General features: G+C 42.7%; 1 protein-coding gene across 4 annotated transcripts in view; it reads left to right on the forward strand.

Moving 5' to 3' along the window:
• Nucleotides 1–19594, forward strand: part of NHEJ1 (non-homologous end joining factor 1) — a 95511-nt gene extending 75917 nt beyond the window's left edge. For 2 of the 4 annotated variants that reach the window (XM_032278150.1, XM_032278148.1), the window contains exons 6-8: nt 17348–17480; nt 18192–18310; nt 19122–19589. In XM_032278150.1, coding sequence (XP_032134041.1) covers nt 17348–17480; nt 18192–18310; nt 19122–19196 — 327 coding nt within the window. In that variant the 3' untranslated portion in view covers nt 19197–19589. Of the gene's footprint in view, nt 1–17347; nt 17481–18191; nt 18311–19121 lie in introns of all 4 variants that reach the window. The other 2 variants (XM_032278151.1, XM_032278149.1) reach the window with 2 other exon arrangements.
• Nucleotides 19595–21260: the final 1666 nt, after the last annotated feature.

The following is a 21260-nucleotide window of genomic DNA, read 5'->3' on the forward strand; positions in this document are numbered from 1 at the left end:
ATGCATAAATAGCAAGAGATAATGCGTAAATAGCAAGAGGTAAGTCTAGCCCTGAATTATTTAGAAAGAAGGAAATCTTAGAATGCCATGTGTCCTTTCTCCAAGTGGCCGTCTCTAAGTTTGATTCCTTGATTTCTGGGCTTTGATGTTGAGTTTTAGGAAATGTTTCTGGATAAGGTAGAATGCTTTGTACCTAGGAGCCCCTGAATAAATGAGTCTCCACCTCTCTCCCTGAATCTAAATTTTGGTTTATGAAGTCTGTTACCCTTTACCAGTTTTTAAAAAATCTTCTCTACCTAGGCCCAACTCAGATGTTGTCAAATTGATACATTTATTGCTTTGCCAGCTTTTATCTGGTTTTCTGCCTTCAGTCCTCCTCAATACCTCCTTGAAAATGTTTTGAATTTCCTGTGTACTTTGAATCCTGCCCCTTAGCTCTCTGACTGCATTTATAATAGTACCCATACCGCTCCTCCCTGAAGTAGATCCTAGGCTCTTAAGAATTTAATCAAGAAACTAATCCCTGCCATGGATGGTGCTATCCCCATTGGCTGGGAGCTCTCATCCCTGTGGTAAGGGCTTTCTTAAAGCAGTCCAGGCCTGGCCACAAGAAGTTGGCAGCAGCTATGGAGTCTTTAACTTAGGTTTCAGTTGTATGGGCAATGATATGGGAAGGAGACAGCTATTAAGTGACCATTGGGTTTAAATCATTGTACTGTATCACCCAGAAACACATGCTCAGTACCTGATGGTGAGATCTTTTAACAGTCGGGACTACTAGTAACCAAATAATTTATCATCTTTCAGTTAAAGATACACCCCTCAAAACCGGAGACCTGGCATATTGGACTAGAAATCTATACACTGCATTGGTCTCTTTTTATCATGGGAGGCTTTTGTTTCTATTCTCCTCCCTGACTTACTCTCTCACAGATCTTACAAAAGCCACCTCGGTAGGCTGAATGGAAGTGGGAAGGGAAGAAAGCTGCTTTGGCCAAGTGTTTCCTTAGCCGTAGCCACTGCCCTGCCCACTTTCTAGGATGGGACCAGTACAGTCTTTCACATGCCTTGGTCAGTCTTTTCTTGAGATCCTCCTGAGTGCTCTTCTACTCTGGCTAGTGGGCTTTGGGATGGAGTGAGGGTTGTTATTACCTGGGGTGAAAATCAGAGGGGCTAAAATTCCTCTCCCATCCTCTTCCTCTGTTTTGGTGGTTTGGAGGGACAAGGCCTTGACAGATAATGTTTTATTATTAGCAGGTGTTCAAGATGCCCTGTAACCAGAGACTAGATTTGGTCTGTCCTTCATCCCCTCACCTGGAGATGAACCCTGGAGTGCTGTTCTGTTGCCTAGGGTCAGCCTGGTGTCAGGGCTGCCTGTTTGTGCCTCCTAAGTGAGGATGAGGATAGGGGGTTAGCACACTCAATGGGAATCTTACACCCACAAGCTTTGACTTCCTGCAAGGAAGTGGAGAGATTATCAGTTAGGAAATGCTAAATTAAGTAACCAGGGCATTCTCTCCTGCTTAGTGAAACCTAGACCCAAAAGAGTGTGAGATGTACTACCCCTAGAAATGATCTGGGCATTTTAGTGTACCTGGACTATAGCCACGAGTGAGGACAAGGATGCAGAAAATGTGAACCGGGGAACTAGAAGTCTCAGGAAGTCTCAACCTGATCATATCCATTTAGGAAAACTTCTTCCAAATCAAGCCTGTCTGGACTCCCCTGCAGATTCATTTCTCTCTTTCTTCAGTCCCCTTCTCCCAGCATCCAGCCACAACCGCCCCATCATATTGCCAGACTCCTGCTCTGAGTAAGGGGGTCAGAATGGAAGTATTGCTCTTAATCTCCAGGGTTTTTTTTTTTCTTACCCTCCATTTTTTTCTGGGATCTTTTTAATGGCTGGTAAGTCCTGCTTAATTTTCCCAGGCACTGGATGTTAGGGTCATCCTAACATTTTAGATCAGATCAGATCCCTCCATCACCACCCCAGCCACAGGTTAGGCAGGTACCCTGTTGAGAATGAGTCTTTAAAGTTAAACTGGTGGCAGATAACTTAGGCCTAGCAGTTGACCCTTCGACTTCCTAACCTCAAAACCTGCCAGTCTTGGTTTCCTGGAGAGTGATTTTGTATCCAGAACTTACTGATTTTTCTTTAGAGCTTCTCCTCAGAATCCTTACTCATCTTTAAACTTGGACTCTAGTGGGACCAGGCATTGGGTACAGATCTGGAGAGTATGTTCCTCAACACACTTTCCATGCTTGGACTTTGGTAGTCACTGCTGATGTTGTGTTAAGTAATTTCATTTTGCATTTGTGTGTTTGGTTTGATTTCACTGTGTCTTTTAAAAATATTTTTACTGTAAAATATTTAATACACAAGAAAGAACATATCATAAAACAAACACTATATACCCACTATTCAACTGCATTGTTAAACATTTAATTAATAGTAACATTCAGTTCCTTTCCCAGTCACTTCTCCTTTCCTGTTTGCCCTTAGTGGGATTAAAAACAGTAGGAAGAGCAGTTGGAGAGGCCTGGAAAGTCATTCTGTTCCCTCCTCCAGAAAAGTGGCCCCAGATCTGTATCTGTCTTGTGGGAGTTTAGGCACTGACCATTCTGTATTCAGGACACAGTTTATCCCCCTCAGTTTTTCCCTGTCAGTAATACAGAAAATCTATTTGACATACATTTTACAAGAGGACCTCTGATAGCTTTGGTTTCTTCTTCTGGCCATTTATATATCCCTCTTGTCCTTGCCTTCCTTAAACCTAAAGATGCAGTTTCAGATAGTGCCCTGACTTCTTTATTGATTGTTCATCCTGCTCCATTTCATCTGGCTCCTGTGAGTTCACCGTCTACCTGTTGATCAGTCCCCTGCCTGCCAGGTGTAGCCATCTGTGGAGAGGACAGGCAGCTTTCCCTCCTCCCTGAGATGTTTGACAGTGGTATCTTCTACAGCAGGTTTATGGAAATCAGCAGCTATGGGCTTTACAGAATCATGAGTATACATACCCTGAATTGATATAAATTAAGGAATTTCTCATCTGGAAGGCTATTAATATACACAAATATACACAGTGTATTACAAACATGTTTCAGTGAGCACTTTTGTTTAAAGTATTATCTCAGCAATTAATTGTAAGGCAGAAAATCCCCTTAATTAGCTTATGTAAAAAGGGGATTCACTGAAAAGGCACGGGGAGGTCTCTGGGTACCTAATTTCAGATGTCTATCCATGCCTCACAGGAACTAGACAGGCAGCTGCTTTCTCTGGGACCTCAAGATCTCTTATCTCTGCCCCTCCACAGCCAATTTGTTTCTACTCCTGCGGACCACTGACTGGCATTTGGCTTTGGCTCCCCTTACTGCTAACTCTGAACTGGCTCTACATGGTCTTTTTGATTATGTATTCACTGTTATCTAATGAGAGTCTTTATGTCTTTACAGTAGGGGTTTTTACCCTGGAGTCTATGGATGCCTTGGGAATTGGTGCTTAGAGTTCATGGTTTCATGAATGGAATGAGAGCGAAAGTTACCTCTTTATTTTCATTAACCCACTGGAATTTAGCATTTCCTTCAATTATAAATGTAAGCAAAAGACATTGTGTATTAGAAGTATCCATCACCAGTAGAAATCACAGATATTTTCATATCATTGTATACTGCTGCAGATATCTTGAAATATAGTTTTTGCTGATTACTACTTGAAATTATGGTTATTAGACTCATTGTTAAATCTTGTGATTTAATGTGTTAATAAAGAAGCTCATGTTATAATATTACAGATTTAAAAAAATATTTGAATAATAACATTTCAATTAATTGGTTTCCTTTGTATTCCTGTAATTTTTTTTTTTTTTCTGAGCCAGTGTCTCACTGTGTCACTCAGGCTGGCATGAAGTGGCACAATCCCAGCTCACTGCAGCCTTGAACTCCCAGGTTCAAGCAATCCTCCCTTCTTAGCCTCCTGAGTAGCTGGGACTATAGTCATGTGCCACTCATTACACCTGGCTAAGTTTTTATTTTTTATAGAGACAGTCTCACTATGTTGCCCTGCTGGTCTCCTCTTCTCTCAAAGCAGACTGTACATAGACCTGTATCACAGAACTGAATGTATTTTGCTAAACCCACAATGAGTCATTTATTTCTTTGTACCTGGAATAATCTGGCTCAGAGAAAGTATCAAGTAAGTGATTCTTGAATGAATAGGTCTGTTTGCTTATGTGGCTTGAAACTTTGTTCCTGATTCTGCTCTCAGGACATTATCTCCTGCTATTAAGCAAAGATTTATTCATTAATTTTATATACACATACACTACATATGTACATATATCCTTGTTCATTTAATAACAAATTTAAAGAAGCTTTTTCAACAATCCTTTGAATTTTGTTATCTCCCAGCCCTGGAAAACATTGTTCCCTTGGTGTTTCCCCAGAGAGTTTGCAACAGAATATGTTTCCTAGAACCTAATTCAGCATTCTTCGACCTCAGGCTGGTTTAGCAGGAAGTAGCCTTTAGGACAAAGTCAGACTCAATGGTAGAGAAGCTTAGACTGTGGGATGCAGCCTTCTGAGAAATTCAGGGCATTGAATTTGAAAGGCGCTGAGGGCTTAGCACTTCTAGTTCAGTCATTTCATCTCTACAGGACTTAGGGAGACTCTTGCCCCTCTATCCCCATCTCCTACTCCACACTCCACCCCAGCCAATGTGTTTCTTGCTGATACTGACCATGCTTGCCCTTAGAATGCTGATGGGAATAGCTTGATAAGGAAAGAACTTGCAGAAATGTCTCTGAGGTTATGTTGTTTGCCCTAGCCTAAACTCCACAGGAATCTAGGACTGCAGAAAAAAGAACTGAGAAGTCCCCAGAGTTTTAGGATCTGGCTTTTTGGACTCAGTGAGAGATTGACAGCCAAGGGCTCCTATCCGACTGGGCTAGTCATAAGAGAGTCCTCAGCCAGAACTGGGATAAACCTGCATCCCAAAACTTTTTCCACAGATATAGACTGTAAGCTCTATGAGGGCAGTGACCATGTCTCTACCCCCAAACTGAATTCCCAGCACATACTTCAGTGCCTGGCATATAGTATATACTTATATTTGCTCGATGCATGGTCCCTGAACTCTAGGGGCTCACAGGCTGATGGGGAAGACAGCAAATGAGTAAATGAATAACTGAAAATTATTATACTTTGAGGAAAATGAATAGAGTGTTATAAAAGCAGTACTTCAGATTATATGGTCAGGGGACCAGAAGAAGTGACATTTAAGCTGACACTTGAAAGATGAGAAGAAACCAGCCACTTGAAGAAGTTGGGGGACACAGATGGCCCCTTAGTAGTAATGCAGAGGAGGAAGTCTGTATGCCTATCTAGATTTTTGTAGGCTATTTGTGGGAAAAGAAGGGCCTACTGTTGATTCACGGTGAGTCTGTTCACTGCTGCCCCCAACCCATGCTGTTCCTTACATATCCAGCTTTGTTTAGTAAGGTCTCAGACCTAGTGCTGTTGACTGGGAATCAAAGGCTCCAGTGTGTGGCTGGCTGGGAAGAACAATTATTTGTTTATGTGTCTGACTCTTCAACCAGACTATGAGCTCCTTGAGGGCAGTGAACCTTGTCTTATCCTTAGGACACAACATGCTATAGCATATCCTTGGCAATTTGGTTTAATGATTGGATTAATAATAACAGTTAATATTTATTGAGCACTTCCTATGTGCCAGGCACTATAGGGAGAACTTGACATGCGTTATCTCATTTAATCCTGATAATAACTCTATAGTGCAGGTAGTAATATCATTCCCATTCCACAGTTGAAGAAACCAAGGCTTAGAGATGAAGTTGAAGTAAGGGTCAGGGATTTTGCTGTGAACAATTTAACTCCAGAGCCCACACTGTTTTTGCTGAAATAAGGTGATTTTCCCAGTTGCCTTCAAATAGTTGAGAGTGCATGGAACTCTTAAGGGAACAGAATTATTATGTTGCATACATTATCTCTTTTAACAATCCTTGGACAACCTCATTAGTAGGAATTACTTTACTCATTTCATAGAGAAAGAATTGAGGCTCAAAAAAGTTGAGTTACTTGGCCAAGATCAAGATCATAACACAAACATGTAAGTGGTGGACTTATTTTCAAAACCAGGTCTGTCTGACTCCAGATCCTGTGGTCTTTCAACATTCCATGTCAGCTCAGCCACTGGTAGGTATCTGCTCCACTGACTGCGCTAAAGTCCGTTAAAAGTTGTCCAGGCTCCTTGCTGGCAACCTGAGAATCTAAAAGAGGAAACAGAGTGGAGAATAGGCAAAAGAGACAGGAAGAATAGAGACTTTATCTATTTTAAAACTTGTTTTTAAAATTTGAGCTATATGAAAAAAATTGAGCTATAATCCACATACCATGAAATATTATAACAAAAAGTATATACCAAGAGTGTATACAATGCAATGGTTTTAGTGTATTTACAAGGTTATGCAACTGTAACTACTGTCTAATTCTAGAACATTTTCATCACCCCAAAAAGAAATGCCATACCTATTTGCAGTCATTCTCCATTCGCCCTGTCTCCTATCTCCTGGAAATCACTAATCTCTGTCTTGATAGAATTGCCTGTTCAGCATATTTCATACAAATGGAATCATACAATATGTGGTCTTTCATGTCTGGCTTCTTTCACTTAGCATTATGTTCTCAAGGTTCATGTACTGAAGCAAATATCAGTACTTTATTCCTTTGTATGGTAGAATAATATACCCTTGTACAGATATACCACATTTTGTTTATCAGTTCATCCATTGATGGACATTTGGGTTGTCTCTACTTTTTGGCTCTTAGGAATAATACTGTTGTGAGCATTTTTGTGCACATTTTTGTGTTAACATATGTTTTCAGTTCTCTTGGGTATGTAGAATTGCTGGGTCATATAGTAACTCTGTGTTTAACATTTTTAGTAAATGCCTTGCCGTTTTTTATAGTGATTCATCTTTTATTAATAAACTTTTAAAATTGAAGTATAAGATGCATGTAGGAAAGTGTTCATATCAGAAGTGTATAGCTTGAAGAATTATTACAAAATAAACATAGCTGTGTAACCAGCACCCAAATGAAGAGCTAGAAAATTTCTAGTACTCAGAAGTACCCACTATTATCCACCAGTATCTACCTCCAAAGGGTAACAACCACTATCCTGACTTCTGTTTTATTTTTTTATTCACCTGGGTACAGGTGGGCTGAGGCCAAAAAGGTGTCAGCCTATCCTGACTTATAATGTGATCATTAATGTTAATTTTGCTTGTTTTTGAGCTTCATAGAAATGGAATAATATAGTATATACTCTTGTGTCTGACTTCTTTTACTCAACAAAATGTTAATTTTTTTTTTCTTGAGACAGGATCTCACTCTATATCCCAGGCTGGCATACAGTGGCACAATCATAACTCACTGCAGCCTCAAACTCCTGGGCTCAAGCAATCTTCCTGCCTCAGCCTCCCAATTAGCTGCGACTACAGCGGTGTACTGCCACACCTGGCTTTTTTTTTTTTTGGAGAGGCAAGGGTCTCACTATATTGCCCAGGCTGTTCTCAAACTCTTGGGCTCAAGCAATCCTCCCGCCTCGGCCTCCCAAAGTGCTGGGATTACAGGTGTAAGCCACTGCACCTGGCCCAAAATATTAATGAAATTCATCTATGTTGCTATTTGTAGCCATACTTTTAAAATTTTCACTTCCATGTAATATTTTATGGTAAAACTGTACCACAACTTATATACCTTCTTGTGTTTGATAAAGATACAGAAGGGGAATGGCTAGGTCATAGTTGCGTATATGTTTAGATTTAATAAATACTGCCAAACCATTTTCCAAACTGACTATATCAGTTTATAACCACACAAGCAGTTTATGAGAATTCTGATCGTACCATGTGTCAACCCTTGATATTATCCTCCTTTTTCCTTTTAGCCATTATAGTGAATATGCAGTGATACCTTGTTGTGGTTTTAATTTTCTCATGAGATTCTGTACATTTTAGTGTAATTATTGGTCATTTAAATATGACTAAGCCTTAGATATGACTGTGTCTTTTTTTTACTGATTTATAAGAGTTTTTAATATATTTTGGAAATGAGTTCTTTGTTGGTTATATGTATTGCAAGTGTTTTCTCCTACTTTATAGCTTGCTTTTTTTGCTCTCTTGTCTCTTTTGATGAACAGAAGTTCTTAATTTTAATCTAGTCCAATTTATCAATCTTTTCCTTTATGGTTTGTGTCCTGTTAAGAAATCTTTACCTGCTCAAAGTCATGAAGATCAGTACCTTATCTTATTTCGAGTATGTGTGGTAGGTGGGGGAGGTGGTACATCACCCTATAGAGTAAGATTTCTCAGACCAGAGAGGACACTGTCACCCTACAGAGAGGCAGGCAGCAGGCGGGATGGGGGCAGGGAGTCCATGAGAACGTGGCTGCTGTGGGCTGTGTTCCCAGCTGTCAAGCGTGTAATCTGGAGTGAAAGAGAATACTTTGGGTGGTGGAGGTCCTTCAGGGAAGACTGCAGGGTCCTCTAAATCAACTTTGTGCCCTACACACCCAGTTGACTGTCCTCTCTTCTCCACTAAGAGGAAAAAAAAGGAATCTGCGCTTCTTCACGGTGCTGGTAGCACAGGGCAGGGATGAAGAGCTTTCAGAGCCAGACTATCTGCCTTATCGCTGTGGTTTTCTTTTTGTTATTAAATCTGATGCTTTTATTCTTTCCAGTCCCTACCATTATTTCACTTGTATTTGGGAAGAGGATGTTGAGGTGGCTGACTTTGAGAGAGGTGCTAAAATAATGTTCAAAGTGTTTGTTCCCCCGCTAGGCTGGTTGGAGCCCCTTCCCTGAGCCAGAGCTGACAGGAGCTGCTTGTTCTTGGAGGAGTGGGAGTAGAGAACAGAAGGAATGAGAGTTGCTCCTGCACTTTCTGAGGGGCTCTGAGGATTTGTCCCCCCCAGGAAACCACTTTCGTTCCCCCAGCCCCTCTGCTGCTCGTTAGTTGCCCTCCAGACTAGAAAGCCATGGTTTGTGCTGGGGCTGGGTGGGGCTCCAGGGACAGTTTAGGCTCTGGCCCTCCAAAAGGGGAGGGGGTGGTTATGGAGCAAGCAGAGGGTCACAGCTCAGCCTGTACCATTTGCTTGTCACCTTGAGAAGTTCCACCTTGTCTAGCAAAACCTCCTTTCAGAGGCAGTCACCACAAAGGGCTCTTATGAGAGCAGCTGCCCCACCCCCACCTTCACTTCCACTCCCTTTACCATTATTTTTCTTTGGGGGCAGAGCTGAGGGGCCTTCTTGCTATGACTCTGAGGGGCTGTACTTATTTTAAAAGGAGATTCAAGTCTAGAGACTTCCCATACCAGAGATTCATTTTTTCTGATTTTCCAGTACACTTGGAGGACACTCAAGGGGTGAAGTAAGGCTTTCCTTTTCTAGAGGGCATTTTGTTTTTTCCCTCTTTCAGCCTCTTGAGCTATTTGGAGATTTAAGAACGGAAGTGAGAGCCAGCTTCTAGTACCACTAAACCTCAGCACAGGGACACCTTCCTTACAGAGGTGGGAGGTAGGGGGAGAGATGGATGTCTCGTTGGTAAGAGGCATTATAGTGTAGAGATTCCAGTGTAGGTTCTAGAGTTCAGCTTCCGGCGCCTTCTGTTTCCCCATTCTGCTGTGACCTTGGTCAAGTTACTGAATCTTTCCAGCCTTTGTTTTCTTATATATAAAATGAGATTGGGCTTCAAGTCATGACAAGTAAATAAGAAAAAAACCCAAAATTAAATAAAATGAGAATGATTTTAGAGCCCAACTGATAGAGTAACAGTGGAGGTAAATTGCGATAATGTGTCAAAATGCATAGCCTAGTACCTAGCACACAGAAAGATTTACAAAGTTAATCTTACTAATACTAAAGTCCAAACTTCTGTTTGGACCTCTTTTTGTAATCTTTCTTCCCATCCCCCTCCTCTTCTGATCTGCAGTCCAGAGAGCTAGCCAAGCCACAGACTGAACCAGAAAAATCTGAATAGTATCCGTAGGACCTGGACTTTGTCTCGAACTGTTTTGAACTCTGCACCTAGCTTACTCTATTGCATTTCCAGCATCATGAGAGAAAGACAGCAAAATTATCTCATTTTGAAGGGAGGCCACAAAGAAAGTGATTTAGTAACTTGACTGGATTGCATACATGCCTGTTTACGTATGTGACTGTATGCCTGCATCTATTCTCCCAGCTTGTTTTAAAAGTGGGGATGGGCGCGTTGGACTATGATTTAATTAATTTGCAAGGTAGCTATACAAGATTAAGTTTGAGTGTCTGTGTGTTCATTTTCCTTATAGCCCAGCACTGAGTGGATGCTCAGGAGCTGGAGGCTAATCATAGAGCATGGCGAGGTCGGCGGCAGCAGGGCAGAATGATCAGGGAAGACCTTGTTGCAGGCACAGACCCAAACAAAGCGAAATCAGACCAAACACAAGCACAGTGTTAGCTCTCTCTTCAATTTCACATAAAGACCTTCAAAGGCAGTGTGCCTTGTGTATTTAGGGTACTATGTTTTCTCCCAAATCAGCAAGACTTCTGATCAGTGAATTGATAAAGGAGTATTCTGTGAGGACAAAGAGGGAGACCCAGTATCAGGGTTGGATATTTTCTAAAACTCAGAGGTAGCTCATCTAAATGAGCTGCTGTGGAAAATGGAAATGAGGAGAAAGGAGAATAAAATAGTTGTCTTCTAAAAAATCTAGACATCACCACCATATCTCTTTTCTCTGTCCTAGTAGTTTTTTTCTCTCAGACTCTGAGGAAACTTAAATTAATCCCATGAAAAACCATTTGGCTGTTAGCTATTTTTATGACCCGTATCTGCAGGTTGTATTTTTGTGTTTTCCAAATAGCCCTTATTGAGTGTATATTACTTAAAAATGGAAATGATGTAGCAGATCATTTTGCACAAGCCACATCAGGAAGCAGGAAATGGTGGTGAGAGAGTTCTTGGTTGAAGCATTGTGGGATAAGTTGGGCTGTGTAGAACACTCTTGCTAAAATTTTGTTGGAAGCAAGCTGTTTGTGCTTTGTGTGCTTCTGGAGAGAACAGCAACTTTACTCTTCACTATTATACTTGCCACCCATAAAAGAGGGTGGAGAGAATGAAGATGAAACCTTGGCCTCTTGAGTAGGTCCTGAAGAATTGGAGAGTAAAGGAGAGCTTTGAGAAGCAGGGGCTTTTGGGAGGAGGTAGGAAGACAGTACCTACTGAGCAGGCACGCTTTATACATATCATCCCATGGAATCCTTCCATCAGCCTCATCAAAGTAGCTGTTGGTCTCTTCATTTTTCTGGTAAGGGAACAGAGGCTAAAAGGAGTTAGTGACAAAGCTGGTAGCTGGCAAAGCCAGGATTTAAACCCAGGACCTTCTGATGCAAAAGCAATGCTGCCTCGGTCATTACTAGAGACTGAGGAGTCAGCTAGTGTGGTGATGGTGGACAGTGAACTACCCAGAGGTTACTCATGGCTAGATTTCCGTGTCTCCCTGATTTGGACCTTGACCGGTCACTGCATTACTAGACAATAGTATGCTTTGGGACGCCAGTGGAGAGAAGTTAATACAGATGCTTCTCAATGTACAATGGGGCCACATCCCAATAAACCCATCCTAAGTTGAAAATATCCTGAGTAGAGCCAGGTGCAATGGCTCACATTTGTAATCCCAGCACTTTGGGAGACCAAGGCAGGCAGAGCAACTGAGGTCGGGAGTTCAAGATCAGCCTGGTCAACATGGTGAAACTGCATCTCCACTAAAAATACAAAAATTAGCTAGCGTGGTGGCAGGCACCTGTGGTCCCAACTACTCTGGAGGCCAAGGCAGGAGAATCGCTTGAACCCCGGAGATAGAGGTTATAGTGAGCCGAGATCGTGCCACTGCACTCCAGCCTGAGCGACAGAGCAAGACTCCATCTCAAAAGAAAAAAAAAAAAAAAATATCCTGAGTTGAAAGTGCATTGTTGACTTATGAGACTATCCAGAGACCCCATCATAGGTCAAGGAACATATTGAATGCCTATCATTTTCACATCATCAGTAAAATTAAAAAGTCCTAAGTCAGGGACCATCTGTAATTGGATCAGACCTGGTTTCTTTATGTACTTCATCATTAGGGCATTTCTTGAGTCCGCTTAGCACTCACTGGAGTAGGGCCAGGCAGGAAAAGTCTCAGTGTCCTTGCAGAGGGAAGGAGCAGACATTTCTTGGGCACTTACTCTCATTTAATCCTTTCACACATTCTGTGATGTCAGTGTTGTTAGTCTTGATCCGTCAGTGCCTGACTCCCAGTGTCTCTCTCTCCTTTCCCTCCCCTCTCTCAAAATAAACCATTAAGCATGATGGCTTGCCCACAGTGTCACAGCTAGCAAATAGAAGACCATCTTAGGTACAAATCCACATTTTTGAGACTCTAAAGCCAGAACTTAAAGTGTTTTTGGCTTTTTTTCCAAGAGTTTTTTTCCTAATTCTTGGATAGTCTTGCTTCTTCCTGTTTGAGTGAGAAGCCACTTTGGACTTCCTTTTTTAAACCCCGATACCGTCCTCGGGTGTTGGGTTCGTCTTTCCTTCTGACTCTCAGCCTTTAACTACTGCAGTAAAATACTGTGTTGTGAACCCAGGGCCATTTCAGATTATCTTTGATTTAGAGATTTCATTTGGATCGTTGTAGTACCATCTCACAGAGTACACATTTTAATTAGCTTTATATTTGTTGGTGATCTCCCCTCTAGAATGTAAACATCAAGAGGGCAGGGAATTTTATCTCTTTTGTTACTACGATATTCCCAGCATCTAAATAGTCCCGAACACCACAGTAGATGATCAGTAAATATTTGCTAAATATGAATGGATTGGCAGAGGGGGAGTTCCGTTTCTTGAAGAGTCCTTCTCATTAGAGTATTCTTCCTAAATTACTTTTCTTGTTCCTTTCTCTTTATTCTGGCAAACCCTCTGGCAATTTGAGACCTTAAAAGAGTTTTCCAATGTGCTCTTATCCCTAAGATAAGCTAATGGTGAACGTTGTCCTGATCCCCTAAATGGAGACCTGGACTCCTGAGGGAAGGAGGTTTGTATCCAGACCAGCATTGTTTAGCACATTGCAAGAGGGAGGAGTGGAATTCTTACGTAGGGAAGTCACATGTTGGGGGCCCTGCCCTTGTGATATTGTGATGGTCAATGCCAGCCCCTTGGGGCTGTGCCAGTTTCTGGGACTGGTGTCAGAACCAAAGACCTGCTCAAAGGCTGACTCTGGAGAGCTCCAGTTAGCTCATTTTCCCTTTTTCTTCATGAAATCTGTATCCTCAGACTGTGGGCCCATATTTATATGGTGAGCAGTAGATCAGATCTAGCCTTTCTTACCCAGGTTTCTAAAGTTTCTTTTCTGAAACAGTCTCAGAGGAAAGGAGGAATGAGGCAGGGAGGAGAGGCAGATTATGTACTTTTAGTTGAAAGTACTAACTGGAAGCTCTCCAACAAATCCTGGGAGAGTCTTGGACTTTCTGGACCACTGGGAGTGAGTTTAGACCTGATGAAGATGAGAGTTACCTCTAAAGAGGGGAGGTTGGACCCTCGGAACCAAGATGGGCTGTGGTAGGGACAAGAAGGGGAAATAAAATGCTCTGCAGGATTTCTATCACTTTGGTTTGTCTAAAGTTGCTGTTATGGCTGTATACAAGGGTCCAAAGTCCCAGTGAATTGGAGATGGGAGAGTAATTTAGCTCTTGTGGCTATTGAAAAATCACAGTACTAGAAGTAAGTAATGAGGAAGTACTAAGAGTTTAGGTAAATGTAGCAGAGAGTCTAAAAAGGGAAACCTAGAAGCAGCTTTGGATTCCTCATTGTTCTATCAATATGAGTTTGGAGCCAAGGAAGCTTTGGCAAACAGTTGTAGAGAAAGCCACTTTGTGAAACAAAAGGAAATTCCCATGAGCATAACCTTAATTCAGAAAATGAAGTCCTCTGCAAACTAGTGAATGTGTACTTAGCCTTCTCATCTTGTTTCCCGTGAGACATCCACATATGCTGTCTTCACACCTTGTGCTTCACTTACTTCCAGCACATCCAAAGTCTAACTTTGCAAGGCTTACCTTGATGTCACCACCTCTGGTTCTTTTTGCAGAACTCTGTGTCAAAATCTTCTCTGGTTTCCTATTACTCTTTGTTTAGAACTCTGTTATAGCAAATCACTTGAAAAATGAAACAACCTATGTCTGCCTATCTCCCACATGCAAATATGAACTCTTTGAAGTAGGGACTCTGAGTTACCTATCTTTGTTATTAATTCAGACCTGTTATGAGGGAAGGATTGATGCATCTGTTTTCCCTGCCCCGACTCCTGTAATGCCCGCATATAGTAGAATCTCAGTAACTTTTGTGCTTAGAATTGATTCTGGGTTAATCAGATGAACATGTTCTGCAAGTAGGCTGACCTGACTCTTCTTTCCCTCCCCACTTTGGGCGGTGACCCGCATTGTGGCCGGTACACCGTGCTCCTGGCTCAGTCGCACTTATAGGAGGGGGCAGTATTTACTTTGCTTACTCCTAACTCCAGCACTCTCCCTTTGATCTCTGCTGCCTGCCCCAGATAGCCACTACCATTGTCCTGCCCCAGAAGCTAATGTTTCTCTTTCCCAAGCTCCTGCCTCTCCACCTCTCTTCCCTAGCATATTTTGAGAATGATGCCCAAGGAATCCCTGATAATGGGGAATGGCTAGAATGGGATGAAGGGTATGGCCTCTCAGCCCCTGCAGGTTCCAGTCTGGTCCAGCTGTCTCCTTTTTATCTGCTCCCTTTTCTTGTCACCTGAGGAAGCTTGTTCCTCAGCTGGATGGCAGGTGATCTGGGATGTGAAGGATTGCAGGTTGTGATCCTGGGAGAAGCTGGATTGCCCTTTTGACTAAAATAATGCTGTTCAGAGAAGTAAATAGGATGGTAATTCTATTTGTAGACCCTGAAGCCAGACTGCCTGGATTCTAATCCTGTGCCACCACTTACTAGCTGGGACTACCTCAGCCAAATGGGGCCATGTTAGTGCCTACCATGCCTGTTCATTCACAAATAGTTATTGAGCCTCTACCATGAGCTCAGGGTTCTTCTAGATGCCAGGGAAATGGTAGTAGAAAACACAAAAATGGTTTAATACATTTTAAGTACTAGAGCAATGCCTGGCACATGTTAAGTACTTGACAACTGTAGCAATATGCTGTTCCTAGAACTTTTCTGAGAATAGATAGTCAGGTGGAATAGCTGCCAGCAACTGCAGGACCAGTTCTCTCTGAGAAGGGGAAGGACAGAGGAAGGGCTTAGATTAGGTTTCACATTTAGACTCAGGTCCAGCATTTTTGGCACTTTGTCTTGAGGTTAAATACTTGAACTGAGTAAAGATCGCCCTGGAAAATTGATGAGTCTGTTTAATTCCATGGAAGGGCAGGGGAAATGACTCTGGACTGCCTCACTCTGCCTAACCCATTTGTGTGGACAGCACAGTGCCTACCAAATCATGTGTGAGTGACCCTAAGAGAGGCTACATTTCTTGGGTAGTATGAAGGGAGATGCTAGAGGTCAAGACATAAGGAAGGAGGGCAGCCATTTGCCTCCCCACCACCAGGACTCTCTGGCTGTGGAGGAGAGAACACTCTTTTGAAGGAGGTGTCTTGGGAGTTGGAGAGCTGACCTTAGGAAGGAGAGTGAGGTAGAGTAGAGGTGGTGTGGCTTGATAGTTTACCTTCCCTGTTTCAGTTCATTCCTCAGGGAATGCTGCCAGAGGGCTGTCAGACTCCTAGTGTGATTACTGGCTAGAGGCAAAGTTTGGACTTGGGGTTCTGATTCATTGCCTGTGGTTTCCAGTGAAAGTCCAGGCCTGATATAGTCTTTATGGGGATAGGGTTAGAGTAGAAATGTATGTGACATTTCCTGGTAATCAACAAGGTTTTCAGCTACTGCCTCTTTCCTTAACTGCCTAATCCTGACTGGTTTAGCACCTGCTTTCCTGCTTCTCACACTTTCTCTTTTCTATTCTTCTTCCATAGGGGCTTTCAGAAATGAATGCCCTTATAGCACAAAAAGGTGCCCTTGACCCAAGATATGGGCCAATCCAGGATTCTTGGGTTGGTTCCCATGTGAGCTGCTGGCGTGGTTGCCCCTGGGGACCTGCTAAGTTGGCTGGGAACCATGGTGATTTTCACGCCTAGGGACAGGTGAAATAGTTCTGGGCCTTTTCTAAGATTCCGAAGTGCAGCCAGATTTGGGACCACTAGATACCCTACTCTTTTCATCTCATTTTTGTTGCATTTTGTTCAGGCTTCAGCCATGACCTCAATCCAGTTCAGCCAAGTGTATGAAACTACAACTATGCAAAGCACTTTGCTGTGGTTATAAGTCCACAGTTCGTTCTGTAGGGAAAGAAACAGATAAATATAATGTAATCATAGCAGTGTTTCTCAGTCTTAAAAATTATCACTTCCCTAAGGAATCTTTTAAGACATTTTTTCCTAATCAGTCCCTCTCTGGAAATTTTAATGCCACAGATATACCAAAAATCTATTTATGTTCTCTGTGTGTGTGTATGTGTGTGTGTGTGTGTGTGTGTGTGTGTGTTTGTGTGTGTGTGTGCACGCATGCACACTTCATACTTTAAAAGAGTAAGTTTTTTTACCCCTCAAGAACAGCTTTCACCCCCTTGGGGGAATCTCAGCTTACTGTGAGCATGTGGGTGATAGTAAAGGATGGCGGGACAGCAGTGGGAATGGAAAATGGCAGGGAGACCTTAAAAACCTTGTTGACTTTATTTTTCCTGTCTCCTCTGCCTGAATATCACAGCTCCATAATTTTTCTTGTCTCTCAGTCTGTCATTAATCACCATTTTGCTCCCTCTCCTTTATCCTGAATTTTATCATTTTTCTCTAGTTTAGGAATGAATTTAATGAAAATAGTAATTTGTACAGCTCAGGGAAAATTTAGGGGAAATGATTTCCTAAAATAGCCCTCTAAGAAATCATCCCTTTGGAAAAAGAGCCTAGAAATCTATAGGGTATTCAAGGGAAAACATAATAGACCTAAAGATTAGGGGAAATAAGATATACATTTTGAGTTGCCCTTCAGAGGAGGTGTCCCAAGAAATCTTTATATTGGTCCCACCAGGCTTGGATATGGACGCCTCCTGTTGGAGCTAACTGCTTTAGATGAATTCATTTGGGGTTGATGCTGGTTCTGCAAATGCGGTATTAGATCTCTTTTCTGGTAATACAGTATAACCAATGACAGTATCTCCCCTCTTTTACAGAAACTGCCAGAGGCATGCAGCATTGGTGATGGAAGGCCCTTTGTCATGAATCTTCAGAGTCTGTACATGGCAGTCGCCAAACGAGAGGTCCAAGTGGGACAGAAGCATCAGGGAGCTAGTGAGCACTCCAGAGGTACCTGGTCTGTCTGAGGATACAATTAAGATCTAGGTTGATGCTATCTAATATGATAGTTTCCTAGCCACATGTAGCTATTTAAGTTTAAATTAATAAAAATGAAATAAACCTAAAAATGTATCTTCTCTTTTGCACTAGTCACATTTCAAGTGATTAGTAGCTGCATATGGCTAGTGGCTATCAAGTTAATGCAAACACAGAACATTTCCATCATTGCAGAAAGTTCGATTGGATGGCATTGGTCTAGGTGCTTAGAAGGGTTAGCAAAAGCACCAAGAGAATCATTAATTTCCCTGGCTGGGTGCAGTGGCTCACACCGGTAACCCCCACACTTTGGGAGGCTGAGGTGACAGAGGCCTGAGACCAGCCTGGACAACATAGCAAAAACCCATCTCTTAAAAAAAAAAAAAAAAAAAGATTAAGCTCCCTCCCTACCTGAGACATGTCAGGGAATGTGTAGAAGAACAGCTGGCTATTCTGAGTTGAGGAAACACTTATCCTACCTGCTGAAAATGGGCCTGGGGAAATCTTCAGGGCAGAAACAGGGCTTTCCGAAAGTCAGCTGGAAGTTGGACTTGTGGCTACTTCTGTTTGCTTATATATTTGAACCAAACCCTGGCCTTTATCAGAATGCTTGGTAAATGCTGATTTCTTCCTGGTAAGAAGAAGGCATTTATCACTATCTTCTTTTGATCTTTCTGATTTCAGGAGATCCTCAGACCTCAAAGAGTACTTCCCTGGAAGGATTTGACAGCCAGTGTCAAAATCAGCCAGAAGAACTGGTCTCTTCAGCCCCAACCCTCTCAGCGCCTGAGAAAGAGTCCTCGGTGAGTCAGAGCAGCTTCCTGCTTGGTGTTCTGAGAGTTGGCACTGATAGCCCCCGAGCCAGTGGTCCCTGCAATTGTCACTTCGTTGGCACTGCCTCAACAATATTGAGGGATGTTTGTGACTAGGCTTCCAAATAGTAGGTATCTAGTTGGACATGTCGTGTCTGATTGTAGGTGTCTAGATGGATGGCAAGAGAAGATCTTGCACACCTTCCCTTGCTGTCCCTTCTTTGTAGTTCTTGTACTCAATGATGTGTCCCGACTCCTCTTTCACCTTATCCCACTTCCAGTGATGGCCAGTGATAGTCAGCAAGGCTATTCCTTGGGGGAGAAGGGACATCCACATCTCCTGCTTAGGGTCTTACCTCACATTTACTGCCTGACATAGACTTCAAAATACCTATGTCAGACACTTCCTGAATGCCTCTTCCTTCTGGCTGGGCATGGTGGCTCATGCTTGTTAGTACAGCCATTGGGAGGCCAAGGCAGGAGGATCACTTGAAGCCAGGAGTTGAACAGCCTGGGCAACAAAGTGAACCCCTATCTCTACAAAAAACACAAAATTAGCCAGGCATGGTGGCGTGTGCCTGTGGTCTCAGCTACTTGGGAGGCTGAGGCAAGCAGATTGCTTGAGCCCAGGAGTTCAAGGCTGCAATGAGCTCTGATTGTGCCAGTGTACTCCAGCCTGGGTGGAAAAAAAAAAAAAGAAGGCCTCATCCTAACCAGGAGCCATCAGAGGAAGAAAGTTCCTTTCCTAATTTCAGTGGAACTATTTCAAAACCCCTACTAACTTGGGTTCCCTTTTTCCTAGGGTACTTCAGGCCCTCTGCAGAGACCTCCGCTGTCAAAGGTCAAGAGGAAGAAACCAAGGGGGCTCTTCAGTTAACCTGTTGTGGCCCAGCTGCTAAGGATGGACTTGGAGAATAGCTTCCAAGCTTCACCTTGAAAGGAGCTTGCATGGCAGCAATACCTCTACAACAGTGATACAGTCAGGGGCCTACTGTAAGGGCGAGAGAACTGGGAATTGGCCTTTGCCATTCAAGTGGAAGCCAGTCTCAGAATCCCGTGCTTGCCTCTCTTTTGGTGGAGGTTCTGTAGATTCAGGTTTCTACCATGGACTTTAGGTGTATAGTGCAAGTCAGAAAGAAAGCATAACATACTCAGGAAGCCTTGTCTACCTTTCCCTAGAGTCTCTAGTCAGCCAGCCGTAGATGCTCCTCAGAGACCCACTTCTCTCTTTTGTATGGAATAAAAAGCATTCACACTCCCCTGCTTTTGGAATTACTTATGCTGTGGAACTCATAACCCAACTGATTTCACTGAGTCCCCACCCCATTGTTGTCTCTGGATGAAATCTGGGCCTCAGTCCAGTCCTTCAGATTCTTCTTAAACTTCTCTGCAGTGGCCGGAGCTAAGCCTCCATCAGAAACTTTGATCTCAAGAACTTTCTTCATGGCGGGCACAAGACAGAGAGATGGTTGCTGCTTTCCTTTGCCAGACTTGGATGCATTTTTCTCTTTCTTTCCAAAGCATAGGTAGCAGGTTAAACTACCATGTGGGATTGAAATTGCATAGTGCTTCGAGCATTAGGGCCTAGGTAAATTCCCCCTGGGGTGAGAGAAAAAAAGAATATGACTTTCTTGTTCTCTACCTCACTTCAAGTAACTTAGTTAGAAAAGATAGGAGAGTATGATGGGAACAGGAAATGACCACAGCAGTTCTTTGCGACAACAGAATTGGCCTCTACAGCTAATAGAAACTAGCAGGAAAACATGTAAAGGCTGCATGAGATAGGCAGGATCTTAGACAGAAAGACAACCCTTTGGCGTCTCAGGATTGGCAGAGTCCTTTGACCTCTGCCAGGTTTTCCTCTATAGGTAAGATCGCCTGAAACTTTGCCTTGGAGAGGCAGGAATGAAAGTAGAACCCAGAGGTTCATGGGAAATCGTTGGGTAGAGGAAGGACTCAGGAGCACAGTGCAGAGGCCATTTCTGTTATTTTTTATTTTTTATTTTGAGACAGTGTCTCATTCAGCCACCCTCACAGTAGCACCATCACAATTCACCGCAGCCTTGGCCTCTCGGGCTCAATCAATCCTCCCACCTCAACCTCTTCAGTAGCTGGGACTACAGGCGCACATCACCACACTTAGCTAATTTTTGTATTTTTTTTGTAGAGCTGAGGCTTCGCCATGTTTCCCAGGCTGGTCTTGAATTCCTGGGCTCAAACAGTCTGCCCACCTTGGCCTCCCAAAGTGCTGGGATTACAGGCATGAGCCACTGCACCTGTCCCATTTCTGGTTTATTTACTTTTGATGGTTAAATGCCTCCTTATTCATATACCCAATATATGTGTGTGTGTGTGTGTGTGTGTGTATATATATATATATATACTGGTTCTGTCCTGATGTCAAGTCTGGAGAGAAGATGATCAAACAATAATAAAATAATTATAAGAGCAACAATAATAAATAGCTAACATTTATTGAACAGCTAATGTATACCAGGTATTCTAATGAGCACCTGACATGATCCTCAGCATCATATGAGGAAGAGGCTGTTAACACCCTAGGAAATTGGGTCTTGAAGGAAGTGACTTATCAAAGGTCACACAGCTAATAAGTGACAGCCAGAATTTGAGCCCGATAGCTGAGTTCTTAACAACATTATTTTATATTTATATATATATATTTTTTTTTTTTTTTTTTTTTTTTTTTTTTTGAGACAGAGTTTCGCTCTTGTTACCCAGGCTGGAGTGCAATGGCGCGATCTCGGCTCACCGCAACCTCCGCCTCCTGGGTTCAGGCAATTCTCCTGCCTTAGCCTCCTGAGTAGCTGGGATTACAGGCACACACCACCATGCCCAGCTAATGTTTTTGTATTTTTAGTAGAGACGGGGTTTCACCATGTTGACCAGGATGGTCTCGATCTCTTGACCTCGTGATCCACCC

This window comes from Sapajus apella, unplaced genomic scaffold (assembly GCF_009761245.1).
Source record: "Sapajus apella isolate SASKATOON/1434 unplaced genomic scaffold, GSC_monkey_1.0 scaffold10, whole genome shotgun sequence".
Lineage (NCBI taxonomy): Eukaryota > Metazoa > Chordata > Mammalia > Primates > Cebidae > Sapajus > Sapajus apella.